Source organism: Myripristis murdjan, chromosome 8, assembly GCF_902150065.1.
Source record: "Myripristis murdjan chromosome 8, fMyrMur1.1, whole genome shotgun sequence".
In the NCBI taxonomy this organism is placed as follows: Eukaryota; Metazoa; Chordata; class Actinopteri; order Holocentriformes; family Holocentridae; genus Myripristis; species Myripristis murdjan.
The window spans coordinates 14134545-14159173 of record NC_043987.1 but is presented as its reverse complement, the minus strand read 5'-3'; the positions used below and the strand labels follow the sequence as shown (position 1 = coordinate 14159173).

The 24629-nt window shown below is 38.6% G+C and overlaps 1 protein-coding gene across 1 annotated transcript; it reads right to left on the bottom strand.

Annotated features, from left to right (window-relative positions):
• Nucleotides 1-209: 209 nt before the first annotated feature.
• LOC115363105 (adhesion G protein-coupled receptor E2-like) lies at nucleotides 210-22699 on the bottom strand. The gene is made up of 23 exons (XM_030057177.1): nucleotides 22690-22699; nucleotides 21824-21862; nucleotides 13243-13614; nucleotides 12600-12731; nucleotides 12341-12487; nucleotides 11441-11566; nucleotides 10886-11029; nucleotides 10400-10546; nucleotides 10113-10259; nucleotides 9954-9991; nucleotides 9527-9607; nucleotides 9188-9217; nucleotides 8137-8302; nucleotides 7937-8050; nucleotides 7686-7861; nucleotides 7390-7602; nucleotides 6377-6580; nucleotides 2890-3131; nucleotides 2721-2787; nucleotides 2287-2378; nucleotides 1500-1659; nucleotides 1087-1152; nucleotides 210-287 (listed from the first exon to the last, which is right to left on the bottom strand). The coding sequence occupies exons 1-23, from the start codon at nucleotides 22697-22699 to the stop codon at nucleotides 210-212; spliced, it is 2991 nt and encodes a 996-aa protein (XP_029913037.1).
• Nucleotides 22700-24629: the final 1930 nt, after the last annotated feature.

Here is a 24629-nt window from a genome sequence, read left to right as displayed (position 1 = left end):
ATTTTTTGGTAATGAAAAAGGAGTGCCAAGGCATTCTTAAAACAAAAATAACATCCTAAGAAAGCCTTAAGTCTACACAAAAAAGTGACAAAGTATGCAAAAATACTTCAGATTCTACTCAGATTGAAGAGGAAAAAGAAAAATATGAAATGGTTTGATATGGAAGATTTCTGGATGCTTTGTCTTTCTCCCTTTTTGTTTCATCACCATTAGCCATCTTCCTTACTACCCCCACCTGTTTGTTCTTCAGTCTTGTCCAAGTCCTCAGAAACTGATGGCACATCTCTCTGTTGAAATACATAATTATAAGTAGTTGTTAATTATCCAGAGCGATTACGGCTTTCTCCTTTACAGATGCAGTGGGGTGCATGGCCGTAGTCAGAGTTTTGTAAACAGTAATTCAGACTATGAAATCAGGGTTGCTGGCTAAACAAAATGTCAAGTAACACTTTAATATGATGACAGATTTACTACAGCTGCATTAAAAAAATCACAAATCTCCACCCTTTTATCTAATACAAAGGTGTGTCATGGACGAATTACAATTCATCAAACCATCCCAAGTTAAATTTCATAAGAAGGCTGATTCTCAGCACAAAGCAGTGAAGGACCTTTAGACTCAGATAGTTATGATTAAGGAGGGGGCATTGATTACCTACATAATGGTTGAGTCAACTTACAACTTGCTGTAACACATTTTAGATTGTATTTTTTTTTTTTTTCCCAGATATGGCTCACAACTTGCACTGACTATACAGTGTGTAGTTTGCTAGGATTACTCATTTTCCCTTCTAAATAAGTCTCAGCATGTCCTAATCAGTGAGTGTTATCCTTTGAGCCAAATAGATTTATTTGAGTGATGCACGGGGTACATTGTGTCACTTAGTCTGTCTGAAACCTTTCAGCTATAACAATTTCAACCTTGTTAAAGGTGAAAGAATCAGCCTTAACTCCCTAATTAGCTTTCTGTATGTAATCTTCACCTCACTCACAAATCCTTCAAATGCTGGGTTTTGCTGTGTAAGGCTGATGAATGTGATGTGCGATATGAGTGCACAGCAATGAATTGTATCCACTGGGACTCACCACAGATCCTTGAGAGCTGCGTTTTCTGAAAGAGCATGTCAGCCATTTGACGTATTCCTCTCGCACCTGAACAATTACAGTGGATTATTTCAATTCAGAACTGTGTTATAGCTTATAGAAATTCTCAAAACAAACTATTAGAATATAGAATAAAACGTTTCCATACAGGCACTGAATCTACATAATACCCCATAACAATTATGTATCATTTATTTGACACTGAACACATTTCAGCTATATGATAAAATGCTAGCAAAGGTGTTGAAACAAATACAACTTGACATTCCCTTTTCACACTATGTACACTATGTATGTAATTAGTAGAAGTTATAGTTGCATAAGTAAAAACACCTGGAAAAAAATGGTTAGGGAGCAGAATAAAGATAGGGGAAGGAACTGGATGAAGAGTCTACCTCCTTGTTGAACACACAGTGGACGATGAAGAGGAAGGTCCCCTGTTGTGAATTGAGAATGATAAAGAGGAACTGAAAGAAGAGGTTCGTCTGGTACAGGCCTAGGATCCAGGTACACCCCAGTATCACAAATTGGGCCAGGATCTTGAATACAATCAGTCTGTAAACAAAAACATGTCTGTGGGCTATCCACAAGAAAGTGGCACTCTTAAAAGTATATATTTATCTACTAAATAGAGATATAAATAACACTTCAAATGTGGTAGACAGAGCAAATTATGCAATCTACCATCAAGAGGCAGCTATGTAACCTACCATGGTAACACTAGTCTTGAATTGCCCATGTTGACATTAAACTTTCAAGTTTAATGTCAACCACACTATTTAAGACACTATTGGGAGTATCCTCTGGAATTCAACATTTTAGCAACATATTATAGTGACTTTATTAAGTTCAATGTCAGCAGTGGACAATCCAAATAAAGTGTGACCCATATGACAGGCATGACTATGAATTAAGTGTTCACATGATATGATATGTGTTGTAAAAAAAAAAAAAAAAAAAAAAAAAATATATATATATATATATATATATATATATATATATATATATATATATATATATATATATATATATGTATATATATATATATATATATATATATAGGTCCTGTATAAAATGACACCCATAATTTTGCACATAATAATACAAAAACATTTTTTCTTTTGTTTGTTTTGTTTTTATTAATATCCAAATAATAATAATAATAAAACATTTAACATATACCTGGTGTCTTTGGACTGAGAAACATCACTCTTCATATTCGCCAGGGTAGGCTTCAGACTCCATAAAGTAGCACAGAACAAGATCCAGTTAAGCTTAAAAAAGAAAAATGCTGAGAATTAGCAGATATTGACCCTAACTTGCTATAATGCTGACCGTTAGGATGTAAAATGTCATGATATCATAACTTTATCCAATTTGACATTAGTGTGAAACTTTGTCATAATTCATGTTCAAAAGAGTCCAAGTGGACATTTGTGCCAAATTTGAAGAAATTGTCTAAAGGCGTTCCTTAGATATTGCGTTCATAAGAATGGGATGTACATATGTACGGACAGACAACCTAAAAACATAAAGCTTCATAAAAATGGCAATCTGGTTTAATTGCCAATGGTACTCATTTATACATGGAATGCATTTGCTTATAATAAACTCACTGCAAGGATAGCAATCACTGGCCCTGTTAAAGCCCATTTGAAGTTGCGATCTTGTGACAGCCAGCATCTGCAGCACAAACAAAATGCAGTCTTGCTCAACTTATTTGAATGATAATCATACAGGAGGATATGACATAAACGAGTGCATTGCCTTGTTTGTGCTACTCACACCTCTGACTCAGTGGCACCATAACCATCAGAATACACTAGAGCAGAAACACCCACAATCACAAACGGAACACCATAGCCAGTCAGGTAGAGAAATGGCTTGGGGAGGCCATCCCTCTGGATGACCTGCACCTTGGAGAGCCTCCGCACCAGCAGATGGAGCTGTAGAGCCTCAAGCAACATCCATACAAAACTGGCCACAATCAGGAAGTGAAGAAGCCCAGCCATCACAGTGCAGGCCAGCTGTGGAGACATATAAACCCAGTCATTATCTATAGTTAGAGAATACATTTAGATGCAAAAGCTTTGTTAATAAACATTTGCATATGTTAATGAAAGACTCTTGTTTTAGGTATCCTCTAAAACATTGATCATGTCTTGTATCCCCCCAAAAGGGCACCCAAGGGACGTTCTTACCAGATCTGTGAACCACCTCAACTGACTCGTCTCAAAGTGGAAGAAGTTTGACTCTGAAGTCCACCTAAGTTGCTGAGCTTTCCACTATGTCATAAAGAGTTAACCCAGCCACCCGGTGGGGAACCTCATTTCAGCTTTGATCTCATTATTTTGGTCACTACCTAAAGCTTCAAACTGCGGGTGGGGTTGGAACAAAATTTACCAGTAAGAGCTTTTTGATTCAGCTCTCTGCACGTGACTGCATTGGTGTAGCCTCTGTAGCTGACTGGCTGTCAATCCCATAATCCCTTTAAGATCCAGAGACACATAGGCTAGATTGATTTTAGAAATTCTGGATTGCAAAAAAAACATGTAATGTGATTTTTTGCAAATTGGATCCAAACCACATTTGGAGATGTTTTGAAATGCGATTCCACTCGAAGTCCAGAGTGACAGAAGTGCGTCAGAGCAGCTGAGCAGAATCCATGCTGCTACGAGCAGACCCTGCAAACATGCCCCAGTGGGGCCCACGCAGGCTTTTTGTGGGCACTGTGGGCTAGGGCCAGCCAGACCAAACCTACACCGGCCCAGTGCTGGCTTGCCCAGGCAAGGCCCAAAGCTCTGAGCTCACCACGGCTCTCGTAAGCACCATATAGCGATTGCCCACAGAAGCCCAGTGGCCCATGTGGCCAGCCCTTTGGTCCAGAGCACTTTTGTACGTTGGCCCATGCGGCTTTTGCGCTGTGGCTAGGCCACCCAGACAACCTACACCGGCCAGTGCTGCTTGCCGCAGGCCCAAAGCCTGAGTCACCACGGCTCTCCGAAGCACCCATAATATGGATTGCCCAGAAGCCCATGTGGCCCAGTGTGGGCCAGCCCATTGGGTCCAGGAACTTTTGTACCGATGGGCCATGCAGTTTTTCGGGCCTGTGGGCTAGGCCAGCCCAGACCAAACCAACACCGGCCCAGTGCTGGCTTGCCCAGCAAGGCCCAAGCTCTGAGCTCACCACGGCTCCCGTAAGCGCCTAATAGCGATTGCCCACAGAAAGCCCATGTTGGCCAGTGTGGGCCGCCCATTTGGTCCAGAGCACTTTTGTACCGATGGCCCATCAGGCTTTTCGGGCACTGGGGCTAGGCCACCCAGACCAACCTACACCGCCAGTGCTGGCTTGCCAGCAAGGCCCAAGCTCTGAGCTCACCACAGCTCTCCGTAAGCAGCCCAAATACGGATTGCCCACAGAAGCCCATGTTGGCCAGTGGGGCCAGCCTTGGGTCAGAGCATTTTGTACGTTGGCCCATGCTGGTTTGTGCAGGCGCCCAAAGTCATTTCCCACGTTTGCGGCTTTTTTTTTTTCTATGTATTTGAAATTCAAGACACAGCATTTATAGCCTCTGCACAAAAGCATAAAAATCCATTTTTAATTGGATGGTCCACATGATCATTAAAACTCATGAACAATATACTCTTTTTTTAACAAACCCTATAATTTAATAGATAATTGAGTTTAAATTTAGCAGGGTCAAATTAACAGTTTACCATTTTACAGTTGCTGGTAAAATTGTCTGGCTTCCAACCATGGCTCATAGTCATAAGAAGAAAAAGAAAAATAATAAAAACGAATAAATCAAAAGACCAAAGCTTAAAAGAATATATGACCCTGCATATTAGGACAAATTAAGGTTTTATTTTATTATTTTTTTATTATTTATTTATTATTTACGCTACAATGTAAAGTTCATGACTGCACAGAGCGACAGCTTGAACTATTTTTTGCTGAAGAGTGCCATATATCACTAGCACTGGCCTCTCACAAATGCCTCACCGAACGAACGCAACTGTTACGTCCTTGCTGAAGGTGGTGTTTTCCCGAGGTGATTTTAATTGTATGTTCATCTAAAGTTTAAGTTACAGCAATAGTCATAGTGTGTGTTCTCCTGGGAGTATTGAATATGTTTAGTTGATTCGCCATTCGCCATTTTTCGAACTAGCTAGGTGACTGAGCGTGACTTCACGATCACCTCACTTTATCAGAAAGGAAGTATCAGTGAAATCACCTGAGGCCTGTACCAATAAGTGGATCTCGCTAGTGACTAACTTCAGCTACCCTGCTTTCTGTACCATAAGGGGCTTATTTTTTCGGCTACGTTCCGTGTAACGTTGCTGAACACCTACCTGCTCACAGCTAAGTTCAGGATAAGACTCAGCGCGAAAAGCCCCACCTGCTGCCCACTCTCTTGGAAAATGGCCTCCCATTTCCCTTTCTCTTCTTTTAAAATTCAATTAACATTTTACAATCTTCTGTATTTTTTTAACTTATGACTCCGCACTGCCACCATATTTATCTTGTAGACTGAGTATATTTTTTTATTTAAAAATTTTTTGAAATAATGAGGAATTTAATCAGGGGTTAATAAAAGTCTGATAAATACACGGCAGCCTCTGTCCCTTTAGATTTCCATTATTTGCTCAATTTAGTATTTAGGTGTCTGCCCTGAAAAGTCCACATGAGAGTGGTGTCAAATGTTTCACAGTCTTTAGTGACAGTGAAATATATTTTACCCAGAATAAACCAGGCGTCAGATGTCATAAAGAAATCTCCTGTTACTGGCCCTGAAGAAGATAAGCTGATATTCCTGATACTCTGTTGGTGAGACAGGATTTCCCCATTGTCATGAAAGCAGCGGCAGAGATGTCCCTCTACCCACTTTTTCTGTTGGGATTAAACACTTTAACTCTACCATTTTTTAAAAAATGTATTCCTGAGGAGATTTCAAGGTTTTCAAATATACCAGATATGTTCTGCTGAATTACATGGAAATGTGAATAAAATGATGTACAAGACATTTCCCATTTGATGTAATTGTGTAGCCATAAAACAACTGCATCTTCGTCTGAATATTTTACCCAGTATAAATGTGATGTACTGTAGCTTCAATGGAGCCACCAGGAGCTATAGAATATGTATGTGCTATTGTTGTACTGTATGCACTGTATTTATTTTATTTTATTTATTTGATTTGATTTTAAATTTTGAAAAGGAAGGACAGCCAACCACTATCTGTAAATTAGTCTTAAATACATCTTATTATACCTCATATTGAACATATTTGTCATTCCACAGCAGCAGAAGATGGGATAGGGCGAGGCTGATACAAAGATGAAGACGGGCTGTGTTGTTGATCTTGGGGTTCCAGCTACACAGGAGGAAGGTGAGGATGGCCAAGGCAAAGAAGAATAGCCCAACAATTACACACACTCTGTTGAGCCATTCTAAGAAAGGATCCTCCGGTGGTGGCTGAGAAGACAAAAGAATGCAAACATACAGTGTGATTAGCCTGATTTTGGGTCTGGGACCTTGTCTTCAGCTGGGGACACACTGGATTATTGTGCCAATTTGCAGCAGATTTGTCAACCCCAACAATCAGAGGGGGGATCCCAAATGGAAACTTACTCTTGACTTGACTTTATCTTAGTTGTGATTATCTGACAGTGTGAAGGGTTTAAAGATTCAACTACCCAAGTCAGACTACACAAATACACTGAAGTAGTATCAAATATGATTAGTAATTAGAACATCTAACATCTCATAAAATGTCTTGCATGTTATATGGGGAAATATGAGATTTATTCCAAGAAGGGAGACTACCAGCAGCCAACCAGAGTTGGCTATTGGCAGAGGTGAGGTAGACTCGGCAAGAAAGCTGAGTCTGTCCACCCCAACTGTTGTTGTGTTTCGTATTGATTAATTAAAGATTAGGGAGTCTGACATCAGTAACATTGCAGAAATCAGAAGGATAATCTAAATTCTAATCATATCGTATAATTCTTACCAGGGCCAAAACCACCATTTCAATATTGGGGGGGACAGATATTGCTATTGAATTGCTAATATATTCCAGCAATATTGGGGGGGACATTTTTGGAGTGCCTGAACATTGGGGGGGACTTGTCCCCCCCAATGTATATGGACGTTTGGTCCCTGATTCTTGCTGAATAATCTTGTGTAAGTATACATATTTATGCTTGCCAGACAAGCATGAGTCCTTCAGTGTGTCCCCAGCCTTAGCAATACACGTTTCCCATGTACAAACAAATCTGGTGTACCTCGCCAATCTGCATGATGACAGCAAAGGTGGAAAGGTGAGAGCAGCTGCATACTGTGTAATTTTCATCTGAGTATGCAACCCAACAGCCCTCTACTGACCAGCGCCTGGTCTCTTCCTCTTTCTCCTTTCTTTCATCCCCTGGTTCCATTTCTGTCTTCTCTCCTTTGTCGTCCCAGTACACACACGTCATGAAGCCTGATTCAGTTACTCTCTGAGAATCCAAGAGAAACAAAGATTAGATAACTTAAAAGAGCATCATGATGTTAGATCAGTGAATGGCTGGTTCTTATGTACCTTCTTGTGTTGGATGGTGAAGTTGACAGGCTCAGAGAGGTTGGTATGGTTTGTTGCAGGCAAGGTGGCAGTGATCACATCAGAGTACATCTCTGTCCTGTTCTTTGTTTGAAAGTACCGATGACTAAGAAGATTCTCCATCCCATTAAGTGTCATGAAGGCAGCCGCTGCAGAACCTAAGAATGTCTACATGAGATCAACAAGCTATTGAATATGTTTACCCCGTTAATCTATAACTTTCTCCATCTTACCATTGTTGTTCATGGCCAGAGCTTGCAGGTTGATTTCCATGGTGTTTCCTTTGGCTGAAAGGGGAGGGTTCTTCCCATTGTTGCTCCCTGGACCAATAGCTTGTATACTCAAATCTGGAGCACAGATAGGAGTTACAACAGACTGTCTTGATAACCACCCAGAGGAAAAATAAATCTAAACTGTGAGGAGCATGTCTTACCGACAGTTGCAGTCTGAATGGTTTTGTTGGTCTGATTCTGTGTTGGCTCTACCAGGGCAGAAATCAGACGCTCTGAGATATCCAGGATTATAGTGCCAGTCTCCCCATCTCCTTCACTACTCACCACCTTGGCTGACCTGGCCTGCGGTCCAGCACCTGACACTTCCTTCAAGAAGGAGTCAATGCAAAGAATAACTAAATTAGCTGAGAAAAATGAAAAAAAAAAAAAAAAAAAAAAAAAAAAAAAAAAACGTTCAAAATAGTCCAGTAATTTTAGGCCAAAATTGGGGTCAACCTAGGACAAATTGCAAGAGAATCAAACTCCACTGATTTTGTATCCTCAGCTTGTCCTGAGTGAGGGGAAAAAAAGTCCCAAGAAATCCCATTGGTGGAAAGTTTTGAAAATCACCTATATATGACCATATAATACCAAAAAACACTGTTTTTAACACACAGGGGAAAGGGGTTCAAAATTTTACTTTGAGGTATCACTATAAAAATTCACAGGTTGATGACACGCACAAAGACAAGAAAAAAAGTCAATTACAAGTTCTTTGAATTATTCTGTTTACACATGCATATCACACATTATCTGATTTGATATGCGCTAATAAGGAATATAAGGAATAAATGCCAGAACAGATATTTAAACAGTGAATGAAAAGGTTATTATATATATAGTATCCTTGAATTAAAAGGTTACTATATATATATAGTAACCTTTTAATTTAATTTTTTCTTGTCTTTGTGTGTATAATCAACTTGTGAATTTTTATAGTGATATCTGAAAGTAAAATTTTGAACCCCTTTCCCCTGTGTGTTAAAAACAGTGTTTTTTGGTATTATATGGTCATATATAGGTGATTTTCAAAACTTTCCACCAATGGGATTTCTTGGGACTTTTTTTCCCTCACTCAGGACAAACTGAGGATACAAAATCAGTTGAGTTTGCTTCTCTTGCAATTTGTCCTAGGTTTTTTCATAAAATGACTGGACTAAAAGGCTACACATTTAAGTTGTTGAATGAACTCTTATGTCAAAGGCTGAGTACCATAGATGCTGCGAAGCTGTTTGCCACTGTCTGCAAAGAAAGTACAAAAGGAATTAGGTGAAATGTGCTTGCAGTGTCCGCAGTATATTACATCACATGTGTACACTAAAATTCATCTAAATAAGTCTAAAATTAAATTAAAACTAAAACTAAATAAAAAATGAAAAGCAATGAGTAAACTATGTTGGATCCTGTTTATTACCCGCAGCAGGATCACACACTGACTTGTTACAATGTGATTCATAAATAGTTTGTCACAACTGGTCTACCTCTAAAAAAAAAAAAAAAAGTCATCAGTCCACAGCCTGTATGCTAAATAGGACTTCATTTAAATCTGACCGCTTCTGGTAAGATGATTCCTGCATTGTCTTTCAGTTGCTGGTCCATATTGCCAAGGAACGCTCTCTCTTTTGTCTGGCCCTGCAACAGTTACACAAACCCATCTTGAATATAACTCTGGATTGTAGCTCGCAGAATACAATATTCAAAACATATACATATTTAGCAAACAACATATTTGTCACAGTGTATTGACATTGTGCAACAAGTGGAGTGATAACATTTTCACCTCTGCATATAAAGTATTATGATACATATGCATTAGGTGGATGGCATACTCTAGCCTTGTGTCATCTAAAAATCACTGTTGTATACTACAGGTAGGACACAAAGAGGTGATACTTCTGCCAGTGTGTAATTTCACAATAGTGACATCAATTATTAGAGATAGAGTAACATGGTAAGTAAACAGTCCACCAGCACTCACCTCTGGAGGTTTTATCTCATCTAAAATGTCCTGAAGACCTGTTGGAAGAGTGCAGAAGAAAGATCAAAATGAGAAAAGATAAATAACCATCTATTAATTGTAAAACATATCAGAAAAGGATTTTACATCCTAAATGTATTATCTTTTAACTTTGCTCACTTTTGCAATATGAAACCCCTATCTCCCACAAGATTCCAGTTGAGGGGAAGAAGCTATCGGGACAGGAACAGTGGAAAGTCCCTGGTGCATTCGTACACACTGTTTTTCGACCACACAGACCTGGTGTCTCACTGCACTCATCTATATCTGTAAAGGAGAAAACACACCTTCAGGACAGCTGCATGGCACAGAGGTGTTCTCTTCTCTGGGCTTTCTGTTTTGACAGTGTAGAACATTTAGACATCACAAAATTGTAGCTTGCACAATTACTAAACATATTCACACACCTTTGCATGGGTTTTTGTAGCTGGCTATTACATCTGGGTTGTTCAGTCGGTAGCCAGCATTACAGGTACAGATGTGAGCCCCAATTGCATTGGTACAGTTGGCATCAGGACCGCAGATGGTAACATCTTCAACACACTCATCAATATCTGTTTAAATACATAATCATGCTGTGGGAGACTCAATAAATTTTTCTATTCACCAATTACTATATAATATTTAATATACAACCATATATTCCTCAAATGAAGTAAGCAGGGTGAAATAAATCAAAGCTCAGTCAATATTTTGTATGAGCCTCTCTTCTCCTCTGCCATTTGATGCTGGAAAAAATGTCTGCTCAGCATCTCTGCTAGACCTAAGTCTAATAGGGATACTAATCTCGATACTAATCATCTTGTTTTTTTTCTTTGTAAAATTCTACAGGTAATACATATGTAGAAAAGTTTCGCTTCTCAAGTTATCAGGCTCTTCTTTTCTGCAAATACCTTGGCAGACGTTGTCCTCACTGGGTTCTGTGTCTGGTGCAGTTGGTTTGTACCCGTCTTGACATGCACAGCTATGAGTTCCAGGTTCATTGGTGCACACAGACTCAGGACCACAGACGGTGGAGTTGAAACACTCGTCGATATCTGAGAAAGGAAGAGTTAGGTGTTCTCATGAAATTATTAAAACATACAACGACAATAAAATTTGGGATATTTCGCTATAACTGAAGACATTTTACTGCATTAAAATTTTGTAAAGTATGATTGGAGCAAAACAAACAAAGAAAAAATATTTTGCTATATAATAAGCAATCCCTTATACAGTACATATCAAAAACTTGATCATCAGTGTTAGTTTGGGCATCTCATTAAGATTTCCCAGTATAATTTTATTGTAGTGTAATGCAGTATAATAGTATAATTCACTTATATTTTAAGTAAAGCAGCCACAAGCTCAAAATATTACATCTGGAATTTCTGGATGAGCCTATGTTTGACTAGCTAGTCTGTAGCAGGCTTTTACTGTACTGTGTTACATTAATGATGTTGACAGACCCTGGCAAAGAGGAGATGCATCTGGATCAAGGTGGTAGCCTTGATTGCATGTGCAGGCGAAACTTCCCGGGTTGTTCGCACACGACCCATCATCACCACAGATGTTGTCGAGACACTCATCAATATCTTTAAGCAGCAAGACACAATAGTTGACATGTGGATCAGTCTAGTAATCAGCAGCTTAGCACAAAAACATTCGTTTGAGACCAAGAAAAACACAGACTGGTACGATGATGTATTGGGGCCATTGTAGGGGGGACAAAATTTACAGAGCCAGGAGAACTGAGCTAATATTCTGAGAAAAACAACTCAGCATTTCTCAGATTAAAGTTGGAAATTTACGAGAAAAAAAAAACTATGAGGAAAAAAAATTCTGAGATTGTAAAGTCACAAATTTACGAGAAAAAAAGTTCCTATTTCTTTTACATTTTTTATTGTTTTTTTGGCCAGGGAACCACATGACGTCACTTTGCAAGGCCGGATTAACCACACACTGCAGACACTGCCGCTTGCTGTGTATCATGTCTGCGGTTGATGACCTCATCAAATTATACTTCGCAATCAGTATCAGTAAAGTATGTTATGTATTTGTATTAAAGCATTTGGAGAAGAAGTGCCGGACACAGGACACTGTCACAACGTCATTACAACTCTTCACACAGCAGCTCTTCCTGTCTTTTATTCTTCTCTGCATAAAAGAAGTTACAGAGCGCCATCTATTGGCCTGGTACACAGGCTGAGTCTCCAATGGCACCTAGGGCTCTTCCAACTCTCGCCGGAAGTTATGAGGACTGATACCTTTATCTAAGGTACCCCAAAGCTCTTGCTCAAAATAAACAAATGATCACAAAGACTTGAATTTTCCAACACAAACACAGATAGGAGATGTTTAAATGCTACCTGTGCATGGGTTGGACCCTCCAGGTGGTGATGCTGGGTCTGTTGCTATGAATCCCTCCACACAGGAGCAGTTGTATGCTCCAATTGTGTTGGTGCAAGAAGAGTGAGAACCACAGATATCTGCAGTCTGCTCACACTCATTTATATCTGCCAAGAGATGTCGCAGGCAAAATTTAAAATGACTACTTGAAATGCATTTCATAATGACTCTAATTTAGATTGTGAATCACTATGGTTCAGATATTACATATGTGCTCACCAGTGCAGCCATATGATTCTGGTGTGGGTATGTGTGTTGAGGGTATTTCATACCCAGAGACACAAACACAGGCTCCATTGCCGTCACACTTAGCAAGCGGTCCGCATGAGTCTGGTTCACACACGGTATGATCTGAAGATAAAGTGAGATAAAAGATTACTTGTTATGGCATGAATGATGAAAAGCATAATGTGACACCAACACAGAATGGACATGGCAATTTTCTAGCTAATGACGGGTTCACACTCAGGTAGCAGAAAAAACCTTGAAACAGGTTAAAATAAGACAATAAATAAGTTACAATAAACAGTGACACTAACAAATCTTCACACTGTAAAAAAAAAATAATAATAATAAAATAATATAAAAAACACACACAAACAAAAAATCCTTGCTGTGGGTTGGGAACTGAATCTGGATTGTCTGTTTTCTGTTGAACTGAAGGCAAGCATCCATGCCCATCCACCAGCCCAACCACAACACACTTACTCACATTCACATAATCCTCCTCCTGTGATGATGGGTAGCTTATTTGTATCATTTGGCCTAGATATTTAACTAAATTTCATGGGAGCGGTACGCATTCACAATGAAATATATAGCAGAGGATTTACAATGATGATGATGATAAGCTGATACTCACAGATCACATAACCCATACTGCTGATTGGGTGATTTAACGGTTGGTACACATAGAATCCTCCAGGACAGAGGACCACATCGATTGAAATACCGTAAGTACTGCACCCTGAATTATATACATATGCAGTCCCTCTTGATGCTGTCGGAGACTCAACAATTGGATACGAAAATGATAAATAAATGCCGTAAGAGGTGCCTCCAATGTTGTAAGTATGACTACAGCCTGTGATAATCATGTCTCCACCAATTCCTGTGAAGCGCCACCATTGGTTAATAAGATGGGCATCATCTTTGGGGAAGCCAGGGAAAGAAGTAGACGTAAAGCCTCGGTTCCGCCAAGAGTCTGTTAAATTAGTGTACCCATCACAAGAACCTGCATGGAACAAGGAAAATAATGTCAGTGATTGTGAACAAAGATAGTGGCCATTTTGCCTGGGAAAAAGTTCGAAGCTGTTTGCAGTGTCTGCAAGTGAATATCATCCATACCTTTTGGAAAATCACATTTGGAAGGGGTGAAGAGTAAACCTGAGAACAGATTCATGGAGAGTAAATATAACTTACAAACTGTCAGTGTAAGTAAACAAAATTGCATCTGCACTTTTTCCTCATTCTTTTCATGACAGCATCGATTTGTCAGATTTGTAACCCTTTCAAAATAACACAACATGCATTTGAGGAGAGTAACTGGAACCATTTGGAAATAGTCCAAATTTTGCTTTAGTCATGAGTGCCGCCTCTGTTATTTATGTCAAAGCATGAATCAGAATCGAATAATATTTTGATTTGCTTTTGTGTTGAGTCTCTTTGGAGATTAAACAAAACGCTCAGCTGAACGCATGACACACAAAGTAAAAAAAAACAAAAAAAAAAAACAAAAATAATTATAATAAAAAATAACAGTACATTTTGAAATTCTGTTTGAATTCATTTAAATGCTGACTGCAATGTTACAACTTGAGCACTGCACAAGTTTTGAGGTTCTCACATCAGCAGCTACACGAAACATGAGTTCACTCACCCAGGAGAAGAGACAGGGCACAGCAATTCATCATGACAGCTTTGTCTCCACTGCTGCAAAACATCATTCTTCACTGTCTAAAGTATACATCTTGGAAATTTGCACAGCAGCCAAAAATTGTTTTTATAGTGTTTGGTACAAATGCAAAAATCAATGCAAATTCACCAAGTCAGGATGGGAAGGCATGAAACAGCACATATGAAAACATCTGACAAGGCATTGATGAGATGTGTGAAAATTTGTTTACACACACACACACACACACACACACAAACACACTGTACATCATGCATTATCACACATCTTGAAAACCGCTTAATTAGGGTCATATAGTGTACTGATGATTGAAGAGTCACCCATTAATCATTTGCTGTTATATAAAAAATAGCAGCACTTTACTAACTAGTCAACTTAAAAATAGAGAGAGAGAAAGAAAAAAAAGTTGATCATTAACCATTACCTAATGAGTAACTTTTTAAAACAAGATGACAAATTCCTGAACTCTCTTCTCAATTATTTGCACAATATGTAAATGATAAAATTTTGATTCTATTGCATTAATTAATGTTCAAATTACATTATTTGCAATATTATTCTATTCACAAATCCCTAGTAAACAATTAAATAATAGTTAAAGAAAGATAAATTAACCATATTAAGGATGGTTATTATATAAAAGGCTACCAAAATGAAGTAGGTTGGTGTGTTTACTAATATTTTTTTAAGTGTTAATATTAAATAATGATGTGCTTGTCACTTTTCCAATACATAGGGTTCATCTACTTGCATAGCTATGTTACAGTGTCCGTCATGTCTCATCATGTTTAAGCCCAGATGCCTCTTCACGGTTAAGACAGGCACTTAAACAAAAGGTCATGTCAGATTGACAGGATGATCCAAAATGTATTAGTTGTAAGATGATTGAACTTTACTGGCTTTCACACAGTGCATGTGGTTCTAAAGTAGAGCATCGGCTAAATGCAAAATAAATATGCAAATCAGAGGGGCGTCTCTTTGCCCATTGTTTTAGTTTGTGTTGTAAAGCCAGACACACCCTGGTGCATTATGGCTCCATGTAAATACAATACAAATAGAAAAAAAGGAACAACTGAGTGTATTCCTCCAGCTGGTGTGTGTGCGAAGTGACCAAGATGGATTATAGTTGGAATCTTCAGAGCTTTACAAGTTTCTCTCACTCATCCAAAGAATTTGTATGAAGATGCTCGATGTTATTGTAATTTAATAACTCAAAACATAGCCACAGTGAATTGGAACGGCTAGGCCAATGTTTTTATTCTGGGATCATGAGCCATCTATGCATGGATACAAATGTAACCCTCTACAGTATCAAAAAGGAATACATCTTAGGAAATATGAAATTAAGAAAAAAAAAAGAATATTGCTATTAATAATGGCATTGACAAGCCATTTGGTGTGTTTTCCTTTGGTTAAATTTATTATAAAATAAGAAGTAGGTTAATGTCCACTTGAATGTAAGTAAGAAATATTTAATACTTATATAGGCCTCCCGACAACTGCAATTTATGTGATGGCGGCCATGTAGTGTAAATGATTTTTTTTTTTTCTATTTGTGAACATTCTCAAAATCTGAATGTAGTGTTCATAGTCAACAGACACACTGTAAGAGTGCATTTACATATTTTTGCCACTAGATGTCAGTGAAGTGCAAGTACAGCATGAGTATACTACCAGCGCGTGCTCAGGTGCAAAGTTAGACAGCCAGTGAACATTCAGAAGTCCAAAGAAAACACACAAAGCTTGACTTCTCTGGTCTTTTACTGAAGTCTTGTTTCTTCTTTTGGTTTCTTCCTTCATTTTGTAAAAACACACATAGTCTTCAAGGCAGAAGCGTGTCTGAGATACATTGAGCAACACGCATCTAGCACTACACTGCAAAAAGTCAAAATCTTACCAAGATTAATTGTCTTATTTCAAGTAAAAATGTCTTATTTCTAGTCAAAATATCTCATTACACTTAAAATAAGACATGATCAGCTCAGAAATAACTTGTCTTTAGACAATTTTCACTTGTTTCAAGTGAAAATCTACTTGAAACAAGTGAAAATTAGCTTGAAACAAGAAACAAATTTTGCCAATGGAACAAGCTAATTTTAGTGAACAAGTAAAAATTTGCTTGTAGTAAATTTTCACTCCTGTGAAAATTGTTGGATCTACCAAATGATGAATGGTTTAGAAATGCTTCTCAACTGACTAAAGCAGGACTGAAAAACACATGTCAGTGTATAATCACAATCATACCTTTGTGGTAAAAGATTATGCATTATCAGTGAGACATCTAAGATTTTCATTAAATAAGTATGGCACTTGAATAGCCTACTGAGACTTGATTTGTTTGCCACTGACCTGGGGAAATTTTGAGTCAAATTTTCAGGATCTCGAATACAATGACTCTGTGAACAGCAACACCTCTGTAGGCTATCCATAAGAAGTTGTCACTCTTAAAAGTATAAATTCATGTATTGAGTTAACATGATACAAGTAACATATAAAATGTGTGCACAAACTGGTCACAAATTGGACCAAGATCTTGAATACAATTAGTCTGTAAATAAAGACATATATCTTATATATTCTGATAAATTTAATGTAAACATGGACCAGTCATAAAGTAGTAGTGGTAGTAATCCAATAGTAGTAGTAGTAGTCGCAGTAGTAGTAGTTGTAGTAGTTCTTACTGGTAGTCTAAGAGTCCTCTTGTTTGCGCTGCATGGGAAAGATCATGTAAATTTGTTGTCTTCTGTAAGCAGGGCCAGCTTTTGGCATAGGCGGTATATGCAGTTGCCTAGGGCGCCATCTGCTGGAGGGGTGCCACTAGCGGCCAGAGGGGCACCGGCAGCAGTTGTTTACCAGAGCATTTAAGAGCGCAAGGGAGTCATTTTGCCTAGAGCGCCAACATAGGTAGAGCCGGCACTGTTTGTAAGTGATTAGTCACTTTTTACATAAGTAGAGTTTTAAACTGGGAATTTTACTCCTTGGAGTTTAAAAAAATTCAGGAAAAAAAACAAGAAAAGTAACAGCACTTTAACTTCATATGGATGTTTTTGATGCTCTTTCCATTTCTCCCAACAATTTCATGCAAATTAGTTCTTCCACTGGACAGTATCATCTAAATTGTCTTTAGGTAAGCAATCAATCCAATCTATTACTATATATATTTACATTTCTATGTTCACATACACACACACACACACACACACACACACACACACACACACACACACCTTTTGTCTTTTGACTGAGAGAGATCACTCTTCGTGCTGGCCAAGGTCGGTCTCAGACTCATAAAGTAGCACAGAACAGGATCCAATTATTCTTAAAGAACAACAACACTGAGAATAAGCAGATATTGCAAATGACCCAAATACATCACTGAGAAATTAACTGAAACACCGAATCAATGATTTGTTTCATACTTTAACTATTAGAATACCATTGTTTTACTGTTTTTCCAATTACACATTATCATGCTGTCAAACTTATGAAGCTTCTCTGTGTATTGTATCCAGTCTGACATCTCAATATATTAGTTATGCTTAGATATTTAATTATATTTAAATATATTAATTATGATAATAGTAACTGTGTGTGTAGTTGCCAATTAATTCAGTTTGTATTCCAGTTCAGTCTTTGTCTGATCATTATGTGCTGTCCTGTTGCTTATCTCTTGAGTTCCTGACTTCAGTTATTAAAATATGATTATATAATATAATGTAATTATAATGTCTTCATTTCAAGCCATCCTGCCTGAGTCTCCTGTGTTTAGGACCTCCTGCTTCTCCACACATGAAAGAATGATTAGATCATTAATAGACCCAGTGGAGCATTTTTTTCTGGCAGGAAATAGTACTTCAGTTGAGCAAGTCTGTCACCTCCTTCATTTGAGATTTTCCACCATATTGGCTGGTTTAGAGGCGGGCCATAGGAGAGCTGTATGTTTCCCCAGTGCACAGAGCAGTGTGCCAGCCACAAATATGCTAACAGCAAGCCTCAGTCTCTTGAGCAGCAGTAGTCCCTGTCTCCTAAGCGGCAGCTAGTCCTAGACCCAGTTTCTAAAGCCCGTGCTGCTGCTCCACCCACATCTCCCTAAGCCTATGTTTCAGCTCTGGCCACAGTGCCAGTTCCTAGAGCCCAAGTTCCAGTCCCTGTTCCAGTTCCCCCAACAGCAGCTTCTGTCCCTGTTCCCTCAGCCCATGTTATGGCTCCGGTCCCAGTTCCTGGCCAAGCTGCAGTCCCAGTTCCCAGAGCCTAAGTAGCTGCTCTGGTCCCTGTTCCCCAAGCCTGTGTTATGGATCCAGTCCCTGTTCCCCGAGCAGCAGTTTCCTGGAGCTGTCCTGAGAACCCGAGTGGCTGCACCAGTTCCCAGCGCTCATGTGGGTGCCCCAGTCCCAGTTCCTAGAGCCCATGTAGCAGCCCTAGTCCCTACCCCCAGGGCCTGTGCATCTGACATCTTGGCCAGACCACCTCGTTCAGAATTCCAGTCGCCCACCAGACTTCTGCCAGCTCCTCCAGCTCTCTGGCCATCTGCCAGACTCTGCCTTGTTCAGTGAAGGAGTATCTTATGGTTCTCCTGTAGTCTTGTCACTGTTACACCACTCTGCAGCCATGCTAGCCCTGCAGTGGCAGTGCAAGAGTCTTTGGATGGTGCATGGGCTAAACTGGCTTAAATATCCACAGCAGAGAAGAAGTGGATAAGAGGCAGAGTCTGTCTCCTGAAGGCTAGCTGCATTTTCACCATGCTCTCTTTAGTGCTTTGCTTTTTGTACTCCTCCCTTAGATTTTAACATAAGTTATTCATTAATTGAAGTAAAATTATGTCTGATCTCATGTCTGTCTCCACTTCATGTTGCGGCCCATGAGCCAAGGTTGTAACAGTCACCTTATTCATCTCCACACCTACCCTGCATTGTCTCATCAGTCCTGCCCTTGTGTTGCCTGTCCTTGTTGTGTTGTTTCGGCCTATCCTTTTCCCTCCAATCTTGGAGGGAAAAGGATAGGCTACATGAAACATGCTACATCAAACATGTTGTCAAATTGGTGAAGATGTTCTCTTACTTTGCTCATGTTTTGTTTATTTTCATGTGTCCTCTTAAATTGCAGTGTGTTGCGCTCTCAGGGCAACCATAACATACAAATGAATGCAGAAGCAACTCTGATCATTTCACTATTAAATTTACAGATGATACAGCAATCACTAGTTTGGTCCAAGAGAATGAAACAAGATACCAGTGAGTCGTGTTGGTTGAAACTAAGGAAGAAACTAAGGAAATTATCTATGATATCAGAACCACCAAACACATCCACCACCAAATAACTATTAAGGGCGAGGGGATTGAAATTGTAGATTAATACAAATACTCAAGAAATTAATAGATGCTCAACTGTCATGGGAAACAAATACAGATGACATTTATAAGAAAGGGTTACAGAAGTTATATTTCATGCATAAATTAAGACAATTCAGAGTGGAAAGAGGTACTGAGAGAAGTAATGGTCCTTTTCTATCACTCCTGTGTAGAGAACATTTTAATTTTCTGTTTCATTGCCTGGTACTCTTCATTGTCAGTGAGTAATAAAAAACAAATTGCAACCACAAAACTGCATGACAATGATTTGGGAGTCTCTGTCGTGAGGGAAGGGCAGGCTGTTATTAATGATATATTACATCCTTTATTTACACAGTTTGTGCTGCTGCCATCTGGCCGGCGGTATAGGGTGCTGCCTCTTTGAACTAACAATGTTCACAGATCATTTCTGCCTACCAGCACTGGATCCGCAAACAAATTGTGGTGTGAAGTTGGTGATATGTTGCTGCTGCTGTTGTCCTGTGTGGATGTTGCACTGCATATTGCACTTGATGGACGTTGCACTGTGTTGTGTATTGGGAACCTATTGATAAGTTGTTGTCTGGTGATGTAGATTGGGATCTCACTGATATGGTATTGTTGTGTTTGGTGGTGTTGTTTTGCAATGCTTGTTATTTATCTGATTTCTTCTGTATGGCACACAATGAATTACCATAAAGGACAACAAACTTCTCAATCTATCATTCAGTCAAATAAATAAATAAATAAACAAACAAACAAACAAAAATGAGAGCCTGAGGATTCTGTGGAATCAGATCTTCACTTTTTCATTGATTGAACATTATCATGTAGTTGGAATCTGTTAGGTCATCATCCACTACCAACAAGAACAAGAAAGCTTCAAGATGATGAAGCTGCCCAGTGCAATTTATACACAGAGGTAAACACAAGCTGACCTTTCTGACCTCCTAAAACAATGTTTATTTGACAAATACTGTACTGCATGTCCTATTTAGACTAGAGACTAGGGTTTTTCATGTTAACAACATGACTTCAATCCCATAAATGAAAACAAAACCTACATAGCAGTTCAATTGTCTATTTTCTGTCATCTTATGTAATTAATGAATCAGTGCATGAAGTGAACTGAATCACCTTGTTCACATGAAAGAATCATTCAAAAAGAGAACTTGTTTGTGATCTATCACTGATGCGGACTGAGACCCTGTTGAGGACATGGTCTCGAACCAACAAACCAACTTTGGAACGTTTAATTTTTGGTGTGAATGTGAACCCACCAAGATTCGAGCCAACTACAGGAAGCACCGTGCATTTTGGGCTGAAGCAGCTCCCACAGCTCAGATGCACATTATGGACTTGTGGACTTGTAATAACAGAAAGAAGCAACTCGGTAATGTTGGCAACTAGCAGTTAGGAACATATGAACAAAAAATGAATTGAGATTGACATGGAACAAGGAAATAAACTCAGTGATCACATTATACATCTGCACAATCTAATCCAATACAATACAACTGCTCAGCCATAAAGTTTACTTTTATGCTGCCAATAATGCTCAGGTTTTCTTTTTGTCACAGTGATAGAGGTATTTATTCAGTTCTATGTTTGGCATTTAGCTCATAGTTACTGATGCTGTTGAGCGGGACAGCATTTTATTGAGAGGTGTTTCTAATATTCTGTCCCCCGCATGCATATAAATAGGGAGGACAAAAAAATACTTATTAATTAATTATTACTCACAGATCACATAACCCATTTGAGTATATGGATGACAGAATCCTCCAGGACAGAGGACCACTCTGATTGTAAGCCACTGTTCATAACAGACTCCAGTACTTAAGTATGAAACCCTGTTTTTGGCTTCACAGACTCAGTAGTTGGATATAAAAATGGAACTTGAACAGTGTAATTAGTACCACCGTGATATGTTCCCATACAGTTCCAAACAGCTCTGTCACCATCAATTCCTGTGAAGCGCCACCAAGTTTTAGGCAGATTTGCATCATTTTTGGGGTAGCCAGGGTAGGACATAGACATAAAGGCTCAGTTCCACAATGAGTCAGTCAAGTTGATGTGCCCATCACAAGAACCTGCATATAATAAAGAAAATGATGTAAATAATGATGAACAGCAACGACTGTCATTTCACCTGTTGTTAGGAACTTTTTGTTTTGTCTGCTAGAGGACATCATCCATACCTGGAGGAAAATCACAACCAGAAGGGATGTAGAGTAAACCTGAGAAAGTAATAATGTAATAATGGAGACTTACAGAGAGTGAAGATGTTGTCAGTATTGTTTCAAAAAGCTTACATCTTACATGACAACAAATGACCACAAAAAATACATCTAACCCCGCCCCAAACAAACAAACAAAAAACACATTGAGAAAATACACTTAATTATTAAATTATTGAAATGAAGTCATGTAAGAAATTTGTATGACCATGCCCAATACCAGAACAATAACTAATTTTCGTGGTATCTCAAAGTACCAGTCATGCTGTGCACTCCAAATACTGTAGTCTGATTTATCAAAGATAATGCTAAGCCTCTGATAATACTGAATAGATTTTATAGTGACATATCATGTTATTTTGATCACAAACGAATTAAGGAACATCATACTGCTGTTCAAGTTAATGACTTAAGAAACTTTAAAATTAACCACAGGATTTTCAGTAAATTCCACAAGGTTTAGCAATAACTCTTGAGCACTCCATAATTTTTGAGGTTCTCACATCAGCAGCTATATGAAACATGAATTCATTCACCCAGGAGAAGAGACAGAGCACAACAATTCATCATGACTGCTTTGTCTCCACTGCTGCAAAACATCATTCCTCGCTGCCTGAGGTATATATCTTAGAAATTTGCACAGTACCCAAAACTTACTTTTAGAGGATTTGGGACAAATGCAAAAAGCAATGCAAATTCAGTGACTAATGATGGCCATCTAATGAGGTCATCTAGAGTAATAGAGAAGGCTACTTGGCCAGAGAGGGGGAGGGAGGAGGGAGCTGGGGCCCTGGCACATCTCTTTAATTGATTAAGGATTGAGCTACCGTCTACCATCATAGTCTCTAAAACAAAAGCTATTTCAGCCATAACATATTCTAATAAAGCTTGAATAATAATGTTCATTTATATTAAAATAAAAGACACTTTATTGCCATCAATGTAATGATTATTTTCCCTAGCAGTACATACTGTCCAATCATAATCTGTAAAGACACCTACACAGCAACAGCACTGAACGGTACCAATTTGTAGTGATGTGAGACAGACACATCACTACTGTTCACAGTAGTGATGTGCCAGCAATAATATACACTTAATACTAAATACTTAATTCATTTTTTATTCAATTCCCTCAAAGTCTTCACTACAAACATTAGGAGTTTGGACAGGCATGGACCTAAACTGCAACTTGACTCTTTGGCAGAGGCATACAAGAGTGAGGTGGTAACTGTTGAAAAAACAAACAAAAAAAAACTATTTGTTAGGCTAAGCTAGTTTCTGTAGAGCCAATGAATATTTCATGAATCTAAATTCAGTTCCTGAGTGCAAATTGAACTGAAATTGACGCAATAAACAGAAAACAGAATTGCAATTCAATTTTGAATTAAAGGAAGTTAAACTATAATGATCACCTATTTAACCTGCACTTAAAGTTGGCAGACTCAAAGGGAAACAAAGGGTTTGAATATTTTTATGTTTTATAGATGTGCTATCCAGCTCTCTGTAGTGCTGAATATAGCACTACAGTCACCTGCAGTCAGAGGTGGGAAGTAACGAAGTATAAATACTTCGTTACCGTACTTAAGTAGATTTTTCAGGTATCTGTACTTTACTTGAGTATTTAATTTTCTGCCGACTTTTTACTTTTACTCCCTACATTTGAACACAAATATCTGTACTTTTTACTCCTTACATTGTCAAAACAGGCTCGTTACTTCTCTCTCCCTCTCTCTCTCTTTTTGGTGCAGGGCGGGCAGGCTCGTTACCACCAAGAAAAAAATTACAACAACCGCATCGGCACCGTACGAGAACAAAAGGCAGAGAACCTTTCCAGTCTACAGCAGCGCACTGACATAGATTGTGTAACAAAGCGAAGAGTTGCCACTCCGCTGTATTTTCACTGGCAAACAGCAGCACACTGGCTTAGCTTGTCTATTCATAGAGAGGTATCACTTTGTCTTATTTTTCATTCTATGTTATCACAGGCATACTACTGCTCATTCATTGGCAGCTGAATTGTTAGGTCTGTTTAATAAGTAATTTACATTTTTAAAACAAATAATAATTTAACATATTGTTAAATTATTGGAGTCAAGCTTACTGGTAAACATCTACTCCTTCAAGATAATTTATTATGTTCTACAACTCATAAACATACACCAACACTACATACTGAGTGTTTGAGCAGCATATCTCCCCTGTGCTACAAAAGATCCATGGTAAAAATTATTAACATTATTGCTGAAGCCCTTCCCCCACAGTTTCCAAAAATCCTGGAGGAATCCCTGCACAGAGAGGGAAAGGGAGAGAGGGCGCGGGGCGTGAGAGCAGTTAAGAAAAAGAAAACCATAAAGAGAAATCTGGAGACATGGAGGAAGACAGTTGCCAGGGAAAATAATGTTAGTCGACGACAAAACAGAGTCGCAGAAGCAAGAAAAAATCTGTTAAAAGTCATATACGTTAGGTATAGTGTTTAGAGTACCAAAGCTGTCATCAAGGTACTCATTCAAGACCTCTGGTCAGTTCAGTCTTGATTATTGTGTGAAACTGGGCTTGCAGCAAAACTAGACTGTCGCGTGATTTTTTTCTCTCTGTACCAGCACTTTGCAGGTTGTTAATAAAAGAGGAAAAGTTCCTGTTTTGTGTGCCCTGAACTATTTTTTTCGTCAAAAAGTTATCAAAAAGGTATATGTATCATTAATGGTAAAAAATTCATTTTTACTTTTTACTTTTGTACTTAAGTACATTTCAGAGCCTGTACTTT